Source organism: Panthera tigris, chromosome D2 (genome assembly GCF_018350195.1).
Source record: "Panthera tigris isolate Pti1 chromosome D2, P.tigris_Pti1_mat1.1, whole genome shotgun sequence".
Taxonomy (NCBI): domain Eukaryota; kingdom Metazoa; phylum Chordata; class Mammalia; order Carnivora; family Felidae; genus Panthera; species Panthera tigris.
Window position 1 is genome coordinate 6,415,365 of NC_056670.1, and position 20,730 is coordinate 6,436,094.

A 20,730-nucleotide genomic window follows, 5' to 3' on the forward strand; every position below is an offset into this window, starting at 1 on the left:
AAGAGAAGGAAATGTAAAACGGAGAGTCTATGCCGTATTGGAGCCTAGGAAGTCATCTGAATCGAATTTCCAGAGCAGGAGCGAATGGCTCTGCTTGGCCTTGACGCTGAAGGAGTGAAGGGTGGCCAGGTGGCCCGGTGGGTCCGGATCCATCTGGTCACGTCTGACACCGTGTTACCTGGAATCCTTACACTGTCTGTCACCATGTTGTCGGAAGCAAGTGTTCTGGCCCCAACAGAATGTTTCCCTGCCTCCTTGGTTTTAAAAGCACTTCCTCGGGGAAGTCAGAGGGGCAGTCCGAGAGCGGGGGGGTCTTGTGCCTTTGGAAGCGGCCTTCCTCGCGGGCCTGGAAACAGCAGGCTTCCAGACTCCACAGCGCAGCTCGGGCTCCTGCTGTCTCTTACCATTACCGTCTCTGTAAGGCGCGCTGCCCGTGGATTTGAAAGAACAAGGTTAAATGAACTTGAAAGAGGCCAGCCCGTGGCTGACCTTTGCTCTCTGGTATATGATCCCTCCGATAATCTGAGTGCTGTTGAACATGTCGTGTCCGGGTCCCATAGCGATGCACATGCTAGACTGCAACACAGGGAGACAAGACGGGCTCTTAGTGAAAGAAGCAATTATCTCAAGGAATGCAAAATCACAAGTGAGTCTGAGCCAATCAGAAACCCAGTCAACGTTATATTGGAACACATAGGTGAGCCACTGGAAAAAAATAAAAATCAGTAGATAAATCTGGCTCTATCCTTCCCTTCTGACCCCAGAAAATGTTGACATTGACCAGATACTTAAATATTATAATTGAAAATTAAAAAGCATTTCAAGAAAATGCGGATGAACACCTCCTTAATAACCTTCTGATTCATCCCTATGGAGTTGGGTTTTCTCTTATTTGCAGTAAAAAGCATCCTATATGTGTATCAAAATTATCACAGTGTATGCCTTAAAATGATACAATGTTATCTCTCAATTATATCTCAATAAATCTGGGAGGAAAAAAGCAAAAAAAAAAAAATCCTACTGGATACACAGTGGAACACAGATGAAAATAGGTGATTTGCAAAAAAGAAATGTAAATCTCTCTTCAACATTAAAATACATTCAAGCCTGTGAATCATTAAATATACATTTAAACTACAAAAAGAAACTCCGCCTGTTCTGTTGGCAAAGACTGAATGCTCGATAAACCAGGCATCAGGGAGGCTTTGGGGAAAGGGTCACTCACACACTGTGGCTGGGGACAGGACTCATGGTCACCCCCATGGGAACTGTGCTTTCCCTTGAACAGCAAATTCGCTCGCAAGAATTTGTCCTAAGGTGAAACTCATATACGTGTGAAAATATGTATGACACACATAGTCCATTTATGTGATGGGAGGAAAAAAGAAGGGAGAGAGGAGGGAAGGAAAGAAAATATTCATCACGAGGGGATCGGTGAACTAACTTACGGTACTTAAAATTGAAAACTGTACCATTCGTTTAAAGGATGTTTTAAAGTGTATTCACTGGAGGGACACCAGGGAGGCTCAGCAGGTTAAGCGTCCGACTCTTGAATTTGGTTCAGGTCATGACCCCAGGGCTGTGGGTTCGAGCCCCGTGTTGGGTTTCATGCTGAGCGTGAAGCCTGCTTGGGATTCTCTCTCTCCCTCTTTCTCTCTGCCCCTCCTCTGCTTTCTCTCTCTCTCTCTTTCTTGCTCTCAAAATAAATAAATAAACTAAAAAACATAAAGTATATTCGCGGGAAATAAGAAAGCAGCTATAGAACAGCATTTCCAGCGTGACCTCATTTGCGTACAACTGTGCGTACACGTAGGAGCGTGGAAGCCGAAAAGGCTGCCTAGTAGGATGTTCATTTAAGGTTTAACAGGTTAATCGTGGAGTTAGAGGCTGCGCATTGACCTGTTTTGCTTCCCGAACTTCTCAACATCGTTTGCATTGTTAATAAGTATACATCTTTGTTTTAATGAAAGCTAGTTTCTGAAGTTAAAAAAAAAAAATCTGTTGAAAGAAGCTACGCGAAAGCAAAAGATACAGCAACATTTGCCCACTTCCCTCTTTCTGTTTCTTAAGCGAATCACGATTTTGTTCAAAAAGGCATTGCTTCTTTCACAGTCAACGGTTCCATTCCCAGCCCAGGTAAGTCTAAAGCGACTGTGGTAATTCCCTAGGCCCTCCCCAAGATTGGTCAGGAACCCCAGCCTGAGCCTGTCAGCACACTATTTCCCCTGCAACCGTTTCGGTCCAGGAATGGATATGTACCTCCCATGACCCAATCAGACGGAAAAGAACTTTTATTCCATGGTTAGAGACGGGTTTTCTCTCTCTCCTACCATATTTGGGGGGAGAAAAGGATATACTGTCCTCAGTACTGACTGCCATCTTGCAATCATGAGGGAAGCAAATCTAACAGATGGAATGGAATGGAGAGAAAGAGAATTCTGTCGTGGGAGAGGGTGTGATTCTATGATAATTTTTACTGATTAAAAGTATTCTCCTTGTAGGAAAAAACTACAAAAGTGTATAAATAGAATAAAAACAATAAACAAAATCAACAGAATAAACCCCCCCTGTAATGCCATAGTAATGCCAAACAGAGAAAGTCAGGGTTAACAATTCAGTGTGTTTCACTTTGTCTTTTCACTACAATGCATTTATTTTCAAAACTGCAATCATAATCAATATACAAGATTAAACCCTGATTTTCTTCCTTTTTTAATTTTTTTAATGTTTATTTATTTTTCAGACAGAAAAACAGAGTGCCAGACGGGAAGGAGCAGAGAGAGAGGGAGACACAGCATCCGAAGCAGGCTCCAGGCTCCGAGCTGTCAGCACAGAGTCCGACGCAGGGCTTGGACTCACGAGCCGTGAGATCGTGACCTGAGCCGAAGTCGGATGCTTAACCCACTGAGCCACCCAGGCGCCCCCTAAATACTGATTTTCTAAATCAACATTGTGTACTGTGAGCTTTTTCCCACATTCAATATTCCAACACAGTACAGTTTGTTGGTACATAATATTCTACTGCAAACAGGTACCATAATTTATTTAAACGTTTCCTCTCTGAATGTTGGAATCCAACAAGTAATCTTGAAATCGAATGAGAATGAATGATGTGTGAACATTTTGCAAATGAATAATAATAAAGGAAGACTTTCTATACCAAAATGGTAATATATAATAGAAAACTCTAATTGTTACGCTCTACTACCCATTGGGTAGAATTGATGGGAATAAAATAAATAGCCCAGAAATGACGTTTAATAAAAGTCATATCACAGGTGACATGTTCTATAAACACAAAGAACAAGAGCCCAGAAACTACAATCTGCTTCTCACGTCAAGGCAGAAAAAATCTAAATGAACATGGCAGGGAAACAATGAAATAAATGACAGTATGGCCTAAATAAGGCCATACTAATAATAGTAAGTCTTTAAAACTTGCCACACAGACCTGTGTTCAGCCCTAAAACAATTTTAAAGACAACAAAGTAGGTGGAAAACTCGAATCCCAGTCCTATTAAAAAAATCAACAAAGAAGTTGTAAAATTTTGTTCGTGAATGTGTGGACAAGTATACAGGAAGAGGTGGGATAGTGGTAACTTCCTTGGAGGGGGGAGAAGGAAGGGAATGAAGAGGAACTCACTTTTTACTGCCCTCTAGGTTTTCCATGTTGTGTGAGTTTTGACAGCAAGATTTGTTGTTTGTGACTTTATTTTTATTTTTAATGTTTATTTATTTATTTATCTAGTTAGTTATTTTTGAGAGAGAGAGTATGAGCAAGGGAGGGTCAGAGAGAGGGGGAGACACAGAATCCAAAGTGGGCTCCAGGCTCTGAGCTGTCAGCACAACCCAACACAGGGCTCGAATTCATGAACTGGGAGATCATGACCTGTGCAGAAGTCAGATGCTTAACCAACTGAGCTACCAGGCATGCCAATGTTTATTTAATTTTGAGAGAGAGAGCAAGCATGAGCAAGGGAAGGGCAGAGAGAGAGGGAGACACAGAATCCAGGCTCTGAGCTGTCAGCACAGAGCCCAACGCGGGGCTCGAACTCACAAACTGTGAGATCGTGACCTGAGCCGAAGTTGGCCACTAACCCGACTGAGCCACTCAGGCACCCCTGTTGTTTGTGATTTTATAGAAAAGAAAAAAAAATTTTGATGTGTTTTGTGTGTGTGTGTGTGTGTGTGTGTGTGTAACGCTGTAGACTTCACAAGTGAGAAACATCTCAGGCAAGCAGTTTCTGGTACTAACTTGTGATATCAGAAATGCCAAGGTGAAAGAAATGTTTCAGACTGTCCAAGTTTGGGCAAGGGTATTTCATCTCTCACATTTACTAATTGCCTCACCATTCAAAACACTTAAGAGTCAATCCAATGGAGAACTAGAATTTTATCCAATCGAAATTTAATGGGTGCTCCTGAGAAGAGCCAGCGGTCAGTAGGCCTGGGTGCACTTGGGGAGAACACAATTATAAGTTAATGGTGAATACTTAAAATGCACATGAGATGCAAACACAAAGAATCTCATGTCATAATTACCTACCCCACCGATGGGACAAGAGCTATTGACGTTATCACAAGAGTCTCCTGTGTTGACACAATGTGGGCCAAGAATATTGGGGGACACATCTCCGAGGTTTGATGAAGCAAAGGCTGCTACATAGGGTCCCTGCCAAAAGAAACATCCAACGGCCTTTTATTCTCTCTTATTTCCCACAATGAATTCCATTAAAAACACAAACATTCCATCCACTCTGGGGAACTCTTCAAAACCATTTGAGCACAATAAAAGGAGGAGGTAGGACATTCTGAGAAACTTTGTGAAAAAATTCACATTGCAGTCAGCAAACATGTTATCACGCTCATGATATTCCAACGATCAATAAAGCTGTTTCAAATAGGAGAGTTTCAACTCTGTACCACAAACAGAAACATTTTGACAAGAAACACAGCATACAACAACACGGTATAAAATGCTGACTCATCAGACTCCTTCCTGGTATTGTATCTGGAGCTGAGAGGTCCCTTTCTCCTTGAAAAATAAATATCCCTACTGGCTTAAAAAGAAAATATGAATCCAGATGTTCCTGTGGCAAAACTGAACCTAAATATAGCATTCACCATCCAGATCTACCTCCGTGTATCTTTTCTTTTAGCTCTTCAACCTGAAGTAACAGCACATAACCTTTTTGAGTGGTGTAAGACTTTAACCTCAACCCAGCTGATCTAATTCTACCTTCCATGACTTCAATTTTCTTAGGGAAAGAAATAAGCAGGTATTGGAGATCATGTGTCTTTTTTTTTACACCAAAAAGATAACTTATCTCAAAATGCCCCCAGCCAGTGATCATAAATGGGAAGTTCCTTTCTTTTCCCTAAAATGCAGGATAAAATGAAAAAAACAATAGCATTTTATCAGTCAGGAGCTAAAAGATCACTATGAATGTTCATGGGGCTAATAACTTTGGTATCATTGCACTTTCTAGACATTTATCCTAGTCAAGGGCTTGGGGTTCTTATCGTCCTATATTCTTTGGCATTTGGGACTTGGACCTTAGGATCCAACAGAGCAGCCCCCCCTCCCCCCAACCACTTAGCTATCTGTAGTCAGTAATTAACACAGAGCTGAGGAGATTTCTGAGGCACATGGACTGAGTTCCGGCCCCCATCTCTGATTCCATCCCTCATTGCGTTTCAAAGTTACGATAACAAGTCTGGTGGGTTAGGGTCATCTCTCCCTTGGGGCTTATTAAAAGAAAGTATGACGAAACTCCTTAAAAGGAAATTCGCCATTAACAGGGAAATCTGGACCGCAGAAAAGATTCATCACCTGTCCCCTCCTCATTCAGGTTCTTAACGCTACTCAGAAGGTACTTAATACTTTGATAGCTCTGAAGAGAAAAGTTAATATCAACCCGGTTGATCATATCCTCAAGCCGATCAAAAAGTATCACGTATTGCAAAAATCTTAAGCTTGTCCTTCCTTCTCTAACTAATTGCAACTTTATGAAGCTACAGATGTCAGCAGCATTTGACACAGTCATTGTTAATTTTTCTTCCCCTCTCAGGGAGGATGGAGAATTCTTTTTATCCAAGCATATTAGTATGTGATGTGCTTGATGACACTTTACACTGAAGATGTGAATCAGCTATTCTGAGCATTGTACGAATGAGGATCTAATGAATTAAGATGATGTTTTCAATGACCCAAATCTCACCTGTCCAGGTAGATATCCTTTGTTCTTCTCTTGCTCAAAAAGGTAAGATGCATAGCCCATGTTGTCACTATTGACAAGGTGATTGGTATTGTTCATGCTGACGGGGTGGATGGCAAACCAGCTGTAAGAGAAAAGGAGCCCTCGGCTCAGGAAGAGAACCAGGTGATGGAGTCAAAACAATGCCTGCGAGCTTTGGTTTTCTCCAGCAGGAAAAAAAAAAAAAGTTTTCAACAGTAGGCCTTTCACATTTAGGTTATTTCACTGATGATGAGCTTACCTTATGAATAACATACTCAAAAAGTCTAGGCATTTACGTAAGTTAAAAATACAAAACTAAACGGTCAGTGATCAGACGATATGCCTAAAGCATTGTGTGGGTGCCGACCTTGTCCTTCAAGACAGGTGCACATAACAATGATTGAAGTCAACCCTATCTAATTCAGAAGACCTTTACGGAGACCCTGCCATGTGCCCAGTTCTGAACACACTGAAGCTTCCTTACACCCAGGGTCAGACAAAGATGTAAACAAATGGCTTTAGTACAGTGTGACAAACCTTATAAAAAATAGGCATAAAGTGTTTGGGGACCACAGATGACTAGCAATTAATTCTTACGGGCATTCCAGGGGGAAGGAACAACACAGTAAGCGCACAAAGGTGTGAAAGAGGCTGTTATGCATAATTTGATGTTAGCCATATGCATAGTAATACCTGTTTAAGTATAGAGCCACAACATCTACAAACTAATTTCACATCTGTTACCGTTCTTGCACTTCACAACAGCCCTGGAGCCCAAACAGTTATGACCTCCACCTGGCAAGGTGTCTCAGAGAAGCAAAATGGTAGCTCATTGGTCATAGGGGACCAAGACTAAAGTTGGGGTCTTGGGACACCTTGTCCAATGGCCTTTGTAGGATCGAACCTCCACGTGGATAAAAAAGATAGAGAATGGAAGGCTGGAAAGCAAATTAACTAGAATGAATGCTCAAGAAAAGAGAGATGCTAATTCATGAACTTTCAGGCCCATGTAGGATTTGTAAAAAAAAAAAAAAAAAAAAAAAAAAAAAAAAAAAAAAAAAAAAAAAATCTTTTGTTGGTTTAATTCTTTGCTGACGACTCTATAAAACATTTCAGCTTACATTACTACCTAAGTACTATAGCTCACAAAACTGAACATTTACTTACTGACTAGGGATGTTTTTAAACATCAAGGTCATCATTCAGGATTCAGTTCTCATTGCCCAACAGATGTATACGTAGGTCAGAGATGGCCAGCACAAGGCCTATAGGGGCTGGGTAGGCAACACGGATGAGTTCAGCTGGTTGGTGCCACGGGGACCGGTGTGGACTGTGGACACCCGGAGGCACTTGCATGGGCCTAAAGACCGTAGCCTCTACTATGCGGCTGCCAAATGTTGCCTTATGAGAGTAAGCCAGAGCTTCCAGATCTTTGATAAATCCATGATTTTGCGAAATATTTATCGATTTATGTTTCAAGTTTATTTACTTATTTTGAGATAGAGAATCAGTGCACATGCGTTCACATGCACATGTGCCTGCCTGTGAGCAGGGGAGAGGCAGAGAGAGAGGGAGAGACAACCCCAAGCAGGCTCTGTGCTCAGCATAGAGCCGGACTCGGGACCAAACCCACGAGCCTGGGATCACGACCTGAGCCAAAATCAAGAGTCGGATGCCTAACCGATGAGCCACCCGGGCACTCCTCGATTAAAAAACTCTTGAAGAAGTAAATGGCGTGAGAGGAAAGGGGTGAAGTTTGGGCAAAATGGCTGAAGGGGAACAGGAGGCGCAGGTTTGCAGTTAGGGAAGGGGTACGTCACGGGGGTGGAAGGTGCAGCCCAGGGAACAGAGTCAATGGCAGTGTACCAGTGCCCTGTGGTGACAGACAGGAGTTCCGCCTGTGGTGGGCATAACACAAGGCACACAATCATCCAGTCTCTATGTTGTACACCTGAACCAAATATAACATTGTGTGCCCACTACGCCCAAATAAAAAAAATTTTTTTAATTAAAAAAAATAGAAGAAAAAAATTTTCATTAAAAAAGAAAGAGAGGAGTACATAGCACAGAATAAAAGGGGAGAAATCTTACCGATCATGAGACTTAACACACATAGCCAACAAATGGAGTTGGTGGGCGGACTATTTGGATGCTGATTCAAATAAAACAATTATAAAAAGATCTTACTGACACAATCAGGGAAAACTGAACACAGACTAGGTTTTAGAGCATATCAAGAAACTATTTTTCATTTTGTTGGTTGGGATCATGAGTTATGGTTATATTTTTTTACGTTTTTCCCTGATAGAGATATACACTGAAATATATATGAGTGAAATGATTTGCTATCTGGTGTTGGCTTTTAAAACTCTAGCAAAGAAAGGGTGGCTCAGCCAGTTAAGCATCAAACTCCGGCTCAGGTCACAATCTCCCGGTTCGTGGGTTCGAATCCCACGTCACGCTCTGTGCTGACAGCTTAGAACATGGAGCCTGCTTCACATTCTGTGTGTGTGTGTGTGTGTGTGTGTGTGTGTGTGTGTGTGTGTCTGCCCCTCCCCCACTCGCACTGTCTTTGTCTCTCTCAAAACATAAGCATTAAAAAAGAAAAATTAAAACTCTAGCAAAGCAAAACAAAAGGAGAGGAGGGATGAAACAGAGTGGGAGAATAGTGCTAATTACTGAAGGTGGATAATAGTTACATGGAAACTCAAAGACTAATCACTCTAAATTGGCATATATTTGAAAATTTCTATAATAGTGTTTTTTTCATGTTGGCATCCATTTAGAATTTTTTTAAACAGTGTTGAACAAACCTATCACCAGCCTATGAGCTAAATTTGTTCCCCAAGGTATGTATTGCCCCCATGTAAAGGAACAGAAGATTAGGTTAAAGGTGGTTCTGAGCTCATGCCCTAAAATTACTTGCAAAATTTCTCTCTTTTGGAAAAATCCTTATACTAGTTTCCTTTTTGCGAATATGGGTTTGTCTCCTTCTCCTAAAACTCAGGTCCCAGAGAAAATTCTAGTCAACTAGTGTTTTCCAGTTAGTTGGGAGTCTTTTTACAGTTTTACTCCATTTAGTTTGGAAGGAAAATGGGGTGGTGGCCATGACCTTCCCATGGCTCCCCAACCAGAACACTTCTGTCTAATCTGATTACCCTGAGGTCAGCCAGCTTCAGCCAGACTGCAATCTCTCTAGGGCAATCAAAGGAAGGCTGTGGAACAGTTTTATCAACATGGACTGTCATGTCTCTCTGATGAGGTGAGGGATTTTATACACAGGATCTCATTTCATCCTAAAAGCATGCTTGGAGGCAGATGTTATCATTGTCCTTATTTTATGGCCAAGGAAACGAAGTCTCAGAGTGAGCCAGTAAGTAATCTGACCAAGGTCACACCCGTTGTAAGTCAAGAAGCAGGTCTAAGAGTCCAGGTTTGTCAGACCACAGAGCCCAAGTTCTAATCTGCTGTGGGATACTGGCTCTGTCCCCTCCGTTCATTCACCTGCTCATTCAGTACACAGTTAACTTTGATTCTGTGCCAGGCACTGGAGACGTGGAGGTGAGCGAGGCAGCATCTTGCCCTTGAGAAATGCTTGGGAGAGGATGTGACATCTGAGCTGGGTCTTAAAAGAGGAGTAGGGACTCGGCAAAGGGATCACTGGAGAAAACTCATTTGTAGCAAAGGCATCAAGATGGGTTTAGAGGACGGACGGTCATTCTGGCCACAGCGTAACGGATAAAGGCAAGGAGAGATGACAATTGTTCTTCTCATTCAACCAACATGAATTTGTTAGCAGCAAGAATGTGGTTGGCATTGTGTCACACGCCGAGGAACACAGAGGGGGATCAGGTGTGTTCTCTCAATCAGGGGCCGACAATAATATCTGTAGAGAAAGCAATTGCTGAGAATTCTAGTCTGCTAATTAGACTTGAATTCGTATTGATTTCATGCCTTTATGTTCATTTATTTTAGGCCTTGGAAAATTAATTGAATTTGTCTTTCTCTACAAAACTGAAAAAATAAGCATTCGGAAAAGTGATGTGAATCTCAGAGTGAGAAGAGCTGTATTTTTCCTCCTCTGGCCTTTGAAATATGTGCGATTAAAATACCAGGCTTGTCACAGCGACCAAAGTGCGATGGGAACAGGTGAGTATTGTAAAGATATGCAGAAAGGTCATCATTTTAATAAAAGAAAGCGGCCCTCACAATTTATTTTATCTGGTCAAAACAACACTCTTCCAAGCAAAGTTCAAAAGAGCGAAGTTAGGTCGAGGTAATTTCAAAAGAAGTTAGAGCACAGATATAAACGGATAACTAACGTCCCTGTTAATAAACATTTCTAAATAAGGATTACATCACAGCTAAAGCAGGGCCATGCTGGAGTCAGCATAATGTAATCAAGGTATCATGGAAGGTCCAGAAATTTGAGATTTTATTCTACTCCGTAGCCAAGTTAGTTAAAATTTCCTAGTCTCTGTTTCCTAGGGATGAAAAATAATACATTTTGACTATGCTCTGTGAATCAATAAACAGCAAAGTAATATAGAATATTATAATCATTCTCTCCTCCTAGGTAATCGAGGCATTTTCTAGGGCCTCTTCATTGGGACACTATGCACTTCCTACTCTGAAGCAGAAAAGAAAAGCCAAAGGCAAAATCGAGCTTCTTGAATATTCTAAAAGAGTAATAAACCCATCCCAAGTTCTATTCTCTCAAACCTGGGCCGCCATGTCCAGCATGCAGGTTGTGCCCTGCACAAAGATGAGTTGCAAAGGGGGTAAGAGGAGGCTGAAATCCAAACCCCACTCAGCTCATGGAGCTAAGCACCTTGGCCCAGAGAAGAAAGTGATTTTGTAAGTTGTGCACCAAGGTCCTATGTGCTAACTGCAGCCCTCTCCACCCCACAACTATATGGTCAATTAGTCTTTGACAAAGCAGGAAAGAATATCCCATGGAAGAAGACAGTCTCTTCAATAATTGGTGCTGGGAAAACCGGATGGCAACATGCAAAAGAGAGAAGCTGGACCACTTTCTTACACCATATGCAAAATAAACTCAGAATGATTAAAGACCTAACTGTGAGACTTGAAACCACAAAAATCCTAGAGGAGGACGGACACAGGCAGCAACCTCTTTGACATCAGCCATAGCAACTTCTTACTTGACATGTCTCTGAAAGCAAGGGAAATAAAAGCAAAAATGAATGTTGGGACTTCATCAAGATAAAAAGCTTCTGCACAGCAAAGGAAAGAACCAACAAAACTAAAAGACAATCTACGGAATGGGAAAAGATATTTCCAAATGACATGTAAGAAAGGTTTAGTATCCAAAATACATAAGCAAGTTATAAAAGTCGGCAGCCCCAAAATGAATAATCCAATTAAAAAAGTGGACAGAAGACACAAATAGACATTCCTCCAAAGAAGACCTCCAGATGGCCAACAGACACATGAAAAGATGCTCAGCATCACTCATCATCAGGGAAATGCCGAGCAAAACTACAATGAGACGTCACCTCACACCTTGCCAGAACGGCTACAATCAACAACACAAAAACAACAAGTGTTGGTGAGGATATGGAGAAAGGGCAACCCTCCTGCAGTGTTGGTGGGAATGCCAACTGGTGCAGCCACTCTGGAAAACAGTGTGGAGGTTCCTCAAAAAGTGAAAATAGAACTACCCTACGATCTAGCAATTGCACAACTTGGTGTTTACCCAAGGATTACAAAAACATGAATTCAAAGGGATACAGGTGCCTGGATATTTACAGCAGCATTGTTTACAATAGCCAAGATATGGACGCAGCCCAAGAGTCCACTGATAGATGAATGTATAAAGAAGATGTGATATATATATATATAATATATATATATTATATATATATATATATGCATACATGATACATACGATATAGATATGATATAGATATGAGATATATACATATATGATATACATATATGATATAGATGTCTATATATAATGGAATGTTACTCAGCAATAAGAGAAGAATGAGATCTTGCCATTTGCAATGGCCTGAGTGGAGCTAGAGAGTATAATGCTAAGTGAAATGAGTCAGTCAGAAAAGGACAAATACCACATGATTTCACTCATATGTGGAATTTAAGAAACAAAACAAGCAAAGGGAAGGAAAGGGAGAGAAAGGCAAAGCAAGAAACAGACTCTTTTTTTAATGTGTATTTATTCATTACGAGAGAGAGAGAGAGAGAGAGAGAGAGAACAAGCAGGAGAGGGGCAGAGAGAGGGGGAGGCAGAGAATCCCAAGGAGGCTCCAGACCCCTTCTCAGCACTTGAACTCACGAATGGTGAGATCATGACCTGAGCTGAAATCAAGAGTCGGACGCTTAACAGACGGAGCCACCCAGGCACCCCAACAGACTCTTACCCATAGAGGACAAAGTGACAGTCAACAGAGGGGAGGTGGGTGGGGGATGGGTTCAACAGGTGATGAGGATTGAGGAGGGCACTTGTGATGAGCAGCGGGTGATGTATGGAAGGTTGAATCACTATATTGCACACCTGAAACTAATGTTACACTGTATGTTAACTAGCTGGAATGTATATAAAAATAAAAGGCTTACAAATAATTCTCAATCTTCCTTTGGTTTTTAGCTCCATTATCACTTCCTTAGGGAAGCTTTTCCCAGTCTCCCTGCCCGGGTCACATCCCTTTAAGACAATGCAACGCACTTTCCTTTCTTGGCACTTAACCCAGTTATCATCTTACACATATTTCAAGGACTGTTTGAATACCTCTTGTCTCTACCAAGAGATTATAAATTCTCTGAGGGCAACAACGCCATCTACTTTTGCCCATCAGTGTATCTGTAGGACGAGCTCAGTTCATGACACATATATTCTACACCATTTAATACATGAGTAAATAAATCGATGATCTCTGGAGAGAAGAGGTTATATCTGCATCTGAGAAATATGGAAATTGAGTCTCTGAGAACTTAAGGGACTTGCTCAAGGAACACGGGCATGGGTATTATTTGATTCCTGATTTCAGGGCCAGGAAAAGCACCATTCCAAGGACTGGGAAGTCCTGTGTGGCACCCAGTAGGTCTCCGGTGCAGACTCGCCGAATGAAGAAATGAAACCAAAGGTGAAGGTAGGAAAGAAGAAATTGTGGACCTCAATATGGTTCCCAGCATGAAGAGAACAGTTTTGGCTGCAACACTGGGCAGGTCACGTCACCTACCTGGCCCTTAGCTGAGCTGTGAGGCAGAGGACACCCATGTTCCGCCAGTCAGAGATTCTAGGCTTCCAAACTCCTCATGCCTTGGGATTCTGCCTAACAGCAGGCACCTACATCTGGTGGCTGAGTTACTCAGCAGCCCAGATTTGGCTTTATGCTTTGGATCATTTTTAATGCATTCAAAGAGCAATTGCCACTATGCAACAAGAGGCAATTGCACGAGCAATTATGTCAAGGATAACATATGGTGGCTGCAAAAACAATAGCAAGTTATTGCAGGGTGTTAAGCCTAGCAGATGGAGGAGAGTTGCTATAACCTTGACGGTTGGCCCTGGGACTTCCAGATATGTTATATAGTTATATGCGAGGAAGCCACGAACATCTGGAAGAAGGACAACATTTTTTAGTCTTCCATGGGCATCGTTAAAGGATTCAGAAACTAATAAGAGGGAATCACGGACGATCTCAGTCATTCAGCCAAGAGTTGAGTGGAAACCGTAAGGAAAAAGCCTCCTTCTCCCAACAAATGTGGAATTCTCTAACTCGTCAGAGATACATGCTTGTATCCTGACTGTCTCGTAACCAAATGGCCCACCAAAGTGCCCCACAATCTGGAGCTAGCTCACCTTTTCGGATTCCTCCCTCACCCCCTCCCTGACATAGCCCATCCTCTGGCCTCCCAGCTCACTGTCTTTTCATGACTTCCACGATGCTCTCAGGTATCCCTGCTACCTCCTCCAAGTTCCCACAGCGTTGATCGATGGCCAGGTGGTAGCACTGATGGCCATCTGATGTATGTTGTGATTACTTGCCTGTCTGTCTCTGTCCCCTGCCCCAATCACCCCATTAGTCTGTTAGAGCCTTCAAGATAGGGACCATGCCCATCACAACACATACCCCAAGCACACATTTAGGAAGTCCACTGTGTTTGCCCCTGGATGGCTCAGTCGGTTAAGGGTCTGACTTCAGCTCAGGCCATGATCTCATGGTTCGTGAGTTGGGGCCCCGTGCTGGGCTCTGTACTGACAGCTCAGAGCCTGGAGCCTTCTTCGGATTCTGTGTCTCCCTCTCTCTGCTCCTCCCCCGCTCACACTCTGTGTGTCTCTCTCTCTCAAAAATAAATAAAAGCATTTTTTAAAAAAAGAAAGTCCACTGTGTTCAACACCAGTTGGCAACCAATCAGTAGATGAATTCACTATAATGGAAGAATAACTTCTATCATGTCAACCCACATAATAAAGTTTATTTTATCAGGGAGTTTTTAGTGACCTTACTTGACACCCAAAGAAGTAACTCCAATGCTAAAAATGTCGAACATTCAGGGGCGTCCGGGGTGGCTTGGTCACTTAGGCATCCGACTCTTGGTTTCGGCTCAGGTCGTGATCTCACAGTTTGTGAGTTTGAGCCCTGCGTCGGGCTCCAGGCTGACAGTGCAGAGCCTGCTTGGGATGCTCTCTCTCCCTCTCTCTGAACCTCCCCTCCTCACTCTCTAACTCCCTCTCTCAAAATAAATAAATAAACATTTAAGAAAATACATAAAAAGAACGTCAAGCATTCTGAGAAGCCAACAATGGAGTTCTTAGAAGAAGCAGAATGTTATTCTGCTTACCATTTAACCAAAATAATAACTCTTTTCTATGCCAGACACAGAGTAGAACTTTGCATGTATTATGTCATTTAATCCTGAAACAGTCCTATGAGGCATTATCATTCCCATTTCCAAATGGAATAGTTGAGGTGTAAGTAGGTTAGTAAGTGCCAAGGCTGGGATTTGAACTCAAGTCTTAAAATCTACCCCTAAAACCAGAACTCCTCACCACCGTGCTGTTCTCCACCTGGTTACAGGGCCAGTACTGATCACAGTCCTTAATGTTTTCATTCACCTCTTATTAATTTTAATTAATTATTAATTTGACTTACATAGACCCTTTCAGTTAAGTATTTCATAATCCTACCTGATAGGCCCCTACCACCTTTACTCACGCTTATTATCAACATTTTAAGGACTCACTTTATCTCTCACTTTTAAAGTCAGAAAATTGAGGGGTGGCTCAGTTGGTGAAGCATCCGACTCTTAATTTTGGCTCGGGGCACGATCTGACATTTCGTGAGTTCGAGCCCCACATCGGGCTCTGCTGACAGTGTGGAGCCTGCTTGGGATTCTCTCTCTCTCTCTCTCTCTCTCTCTCCCTCCCTCCCTCCCTCCCCCTTCCCTGCTCTCTCTCTCTCTCAAAATCAATAAACATTTAAGAAAGAAAGAAAGAAAGAAAGAAAGAAAGAAAGAAAGAAAGAAAGAAAGAAAGAGGAAAGGAAGGAAGGAAGGAAAGGAAGGAAGGAAGGAAGGAAGGAAGGAAGGAAGGAAGGAAGAAAGAAAGGAAAGGAAGGAAGGAAGGAAGGAAGGAAGAAAGAGGAAAGGAAGGAAGGAAGGAAGGAAGGAAGAAAGAAAGAGGAAAGGAAGGAAGGAAGGAAGGAAGGAAGGAAGGAAGGAAGGAAGAAAGAAGAAAGAAAGAAAGAAAGAAAGAAAGAAAGAAAGAAAGAAAGAAAGAAAATTGAGCCACAGAGCTGTTAAGTCACTTGGCCAAAGTCACAAAGCTCATCACGAGGACAACACAGAGCGAACCGAAGCCATTTAACTGTAGCTCCCATGAGCCATCATACACTTCCTTCAGGCATCCTCCATCACTTGGACATCTGCACATCAAGGCACCTGGGGCTGTTACCCAGCCAGTCAATTCCTGAGTCAGTCCAATTGCAGGGACAAAATTCACACATGAATGCAAATGCCTTCTTTATGAAAAAAAAAAAATCCACATGTCTTCTTATGTATAATCCTGAACTAAAACCTGTGCCAGGCTGTAATTTCACCTCATCTGCTTCCTTCAGGTGGCCTCAATTCTGCTTCCATCACTAATTGGCATTGTCCTACATTAGACTTGACTTCATTCTTTTAGGAAAACACAGATAAATCATCTCAAACCCATAATCATTTAGCCTGGTTGGTCAGATTGTTTTCTCATTTTACCAAGAGATAATGGTCTGCCATCGTAGAAATTCCACATACAACATCTTGATAGAGTAATAAGCACTAGAATTGACTGAATCCTTATGTCATATCCCAGATGCTACACTACACTTCTTTACCTGAATCCCTCATTTATGTCATCCTTTAATTAGCCCTGTTTTCCAGGTAAGGAACCGAGCCCTGGAAAGCTGAGAACCTTGCCCCAGGATCCATGGTTGGACCCAGATGTGTCTAACTCCCAAGTCTGGACTCTTAACTACTCAACATATTCCCAGCCGTTGCTGCCACTATTCTAGTCTCTTCCTCCCATGCCCCCCTCCCCGTCCCCACCTCCATGATTAAGGAAAGCTATCCAGATAGGACGAAAAGCAAAAAAAGTAAACAGAGTACCTGATAAGGCCCAGGTCAACTCCATTCAAATCTACCATTTTCAGGATGATCATTTCTTTGTCGGTATTTGAAGAATACCTGGTCAAAACAAAGAAACGCAGTCACTTCTATGTTAGTTAGAGCCTGGGCTTCTTGTATGACCAACAGTAGAAGCTGACACAAAAACTAAAATCAAAATGCCTTCAGTGAGCGAGGTTTCCTGATGTGCTATGGTCTTACGAACCACATGCAGGACCTCAGTCCTCAGCTAAAGAAATGGCTTGCAAATACCATCACACTCAGTGGCATTAGGTCAGCCAACTGGAGATGAAATTGACATCTTTATGTAATGGTCGTGATCTTATAGAACATACAGGTGTTTCTTAGAAAAGGGACCGGTCTTTGAAATTTCTACTCCGGTCAAATTTTCAAGGAATCTCTTAAACATAGCAGGGAATATGCAACATCAAAACCATCCCCGACCTGTAGCTTCAAGCGTTCTTTCATGGCCTTTCAAGGGAAATCGGATTATGTTTTCTAAAACTCAACTCCTTTGAAATGGATGGAAAAATACGCAGACAAATGTAAAATGCCAGGTGGTCAGGTTGAAAGTGAGATATTATTTTACTGTGCCACAGCAGTCAAGGGCTTCTCTCCTGTGGCTAACCTGGGTCAGCACTTAAGCAAACAAACAATCGGCCTTAGTTCCATTCCATTATGCTAGTTTTATTTATTGTTCTTTGTTCCTGCTTCTTTATCCTTTCATGGCTTCTCTCTTGCCACAGTCTCCTGGGTGGAGATGATTTCTGCTGAACGATCTAACAAAAAGAGCTATTCATTAATTTAATAAACACGTGTTGCGCACATTTTCATCTCCGCTTTACAGAAGAAGCTGAGAGGCAATAAATTACTATAAGTAAATCACTGAAGGTCACATGACTAGGAAGTGATAAAGCAGAGATGGAACCAGAGTCGTGCCCGATTGCAAAACTGGGAGTCCTTCCAACACTCACGCTGACCCCAGCCGCCAGCAGAGCGGGCCGATTGGTGCACGGGCTGGCGTGAGTTACCACATTCACTTTTTATTTCTGCTTAGATGATCAACATGTTTTAAATTTACTTTAGCTTTACTATTCTTTCAGGATCCCACCCCATTCCTTGAGCACCAACTGCATCCTTAGATTTTTGTTGCTGATCTCTAAAGGAAACCCATGATTTTATTGTGATAATGCCCCTTGCCTGGCTCGCTCTGACGGAGGATTCCAAAGGTAAGAAGAGGGGCTTCGGTTGATCTGTACACCTTCCACGTTTCCTTTGTTGATAAAGATTTTGCCTGGTTTCATATTTTTGTGCGCCATCTCAATGCTCTGTGGGTGAGAGAGAGAGAGAGAGAGAGAGAGAGAGAGAGAGAGAGAGCCAGTTGTGAATTTGGACATCCTGTTGGATAAGGACTTAGTCAATAGAAACAGAGGAGCGCTGTGGACAATCTCCTTGGTCTCCGAGCTGCCCCTGCTATGGGACAAGAGCTAGAGAACCACACAGCCAGTGTCACTTGGGGGGGCACACAGATGGCCTCAAGGCTGAGACATAAGAATTGCCGTGACCTGGGAAGGTCATTTGAGTGTCTCAGAGCTGCTGAGTCAGGCAGCGTTCGCAGGTTCAATTGGCCAAACCGGGAGCAACTCCCCCCGACCTAGGACCAGGATTTGTTAGCTTGAAGGTGTCCCACCCTCCTTGTCCTCTCCGTGCCCTCAACCTCTGAGGCCAAGTTTTTCACACTTTTCTGACTCAAAGCTACAATAAGCAAAACATTTTTCATCACAACTTAATACACGTCGACGTATGTGTGCTAAAACAGAAGCTCACAAAATACACCCTTCCCGTATGTTTTGCACCATGATAGGCTCCGATCTGTTTTACTTTAGTTCTGTTCATTCAATGCTTCTTGCAACCCATGGAATTGACTTCAGGAAGCCAGCCATGAATTACCATCCACGGTTTGGAAAGCACCGTGGTAAAGACATTTCTGCCTTTGCCGACTGGATCGCCAGGTTTGGGGGGTACTTCATGAGACAAAGTAGAGAGGGACTAAATCTAGAAGGGAAAGGTATGAGGGAAACATGAGAAAGGACCCTGTGGGAGGTAGTAATAAGCTTCAAGATGGGGAGAGAGGAGAAAGAGGTGCCCAAGCCAGGAACACAGAAGACCGTGCCATCTAGAACTCTCAGAGAGGACGTGAGAAATAAGGGCGTGTGTTTATGAAGTGGGTCCCCTGTCATGTTGTTTGGGAACTAGGAGGCGAGATTGGAATTACTTGCAATGACTCTTGGTTCCTTGATGGCTTCCTTTTTGTGTGACTTTGCACAGAGAACAGACGGTAGGGCCCTCTCAGTTATAAGGGTGACATAGGAAACGTTTGCTGTCCCTTTGGACACCTGCAGGAGGCTCACTGCACGGAACTCGCCCCTCTCAATCAGTCAGTGCCTCGGAGACCAGAAGCTCCTGGGGAGTCAGGAACGGAGGGGGCAGGTGCTGAGACTGCTCAGGGCAACATCCTATAAGGACTCTCTCCATATCACAGAAAACCACTCCTGAACACTTGTGAACAAGGGACAGGGCAGCTCCCTCTGGGGCCCTTTGCCTACCTTCACGATGCCAGTGACCATGTACTCAAAGGTGCGATTGCTAAATCCTTCACTGGCGATTACAAACACAGTATACTGGAAATACCCTCCTGGCCCCGAGTGTGTGTGAGTGCCACTCAGGATGACGTTGTCTTGTCTGTACAGGGAGCCATATTTACTCTGCAGTCTGTTCAGGACCTTCAAGAGAAAAGAAAAAAAAAAAAAACCAGAACTAAGAAGGAGGATAACATAGCAACTCACTATGGAAAAGGCTCCAATGAGTCTAATCAAGGATCCATATCAATGGCACCCCTGTCGAGTGGCCCTTCACTCGGCGCTGGAGTGTCTCATCGTAGGCACAACTTCAACAAAACCAGTAACCATCAAGGCTAACGTTTCATAGACTCTCGCCGTATGCAAGCACAGTGTTAGGTAGGACACACATTATGTTATTTTAAAATCTTTATAACGACCCCAAGAGGTAGATGTTTTTTTCAATGTTTGTTTATCTTTGAGAGAGAGAGAGAGAGAGAGAGGGAACAGGGGAGGGGCAGAGGGAGAGGGAGAGAGAGAGAATCCCAAGCAGGCTCCGCACTGTCAGCCCGGAGCCCCGTGCAGTCTCCATCTCATGAAGTTGATGACCTGAGCCAAAATCAAGAGATGGATGCTTAACCGACTGAGCCACCCAGGAGCCCCAGAGGTGGATATTTGGAACCGCATCTTTTAGCTAAGAGCACTGAAGTGTAAAGAAGATAAATAATTTGCCCACCGACCTAGTAAATGTGAGAGCCACAACCTGGATCCACATCTCTCTAACTGTAGAACCAGTATGGTTTGCTATTCATCGTTCCACACATGCTATTAATATCCAGGCACTAGGAGCGATATGAGGTTAATATCTGAGCACTAGGAGTATATGAGGTTCCTACCCTGATGGAGCATTTATTCTAATGAGGGAGAAAGGTAACAAGCAAAGAAGCACGTAATATGGTATCACACAATGATAAGTGCTCTGAAGACAAATGTCGTTGAGTGGGGAAAAAGAGTGATGGGTGTCAATGAGGAAACATCTTTCCAGAGAGGCTGCCTTCCACCCAAGAGCATAAGCCGGTTGAGCAACACCAATGGAAAGCGTCCCGGGGGCAGCGAACAGTTGTGTAAGGGCCCCTTGCCGCCTCCCTGCCCAAAATGAAGAACTCCATGCTCCCTGACATATACTGTCACCCTTACTGGTCTGGGGGCAGCCAACTGAG

The 20,730-nt window shown here is 43.0% G+C and overlaps 1 protein-coding gene across 3 annotated transcripts in view; it reads right to left on the reverse strand.

Moving 5' to 3' along the window:
* Positions 1-20,730, reverse strand: part of ASAH2 (N-acylsphingosine amidohydrolase 2) — an 88,930-nt gene that overhangs the window by 23,620 nt on the left and 44,580 nt on the right. For all 3 annotated transcript variants that reach the window (XM_042960806.1, XM_042960804.1, XM_042960805.1), the window contains exons 6-11: positions 19,499-19,675; positions 18,093-18,220; positions 16,875-16,952; positions 6,222-6,342; positions 4,547-4,672; positions 490-576 (exon numbers count right to left, since the gene is read on the reverse strand). In XM_042960806.1, the coding sequence (XP_042816740.1) occupies positions 490-576; positions 4,547-4,672; positions 6,222-6,342; positions 16,875-16,952; positions 18,093-18,220; positions 19,499-19,675 (717 nt within the window). The remainder of the gene's footprint in view (positions 1-489; positions 577-4,546; positions 4,673-6,221; positions 6,343-16,874; positions 16,953-18,092; positions 18,221-19,498; positions 19,676-20,730) is intronic.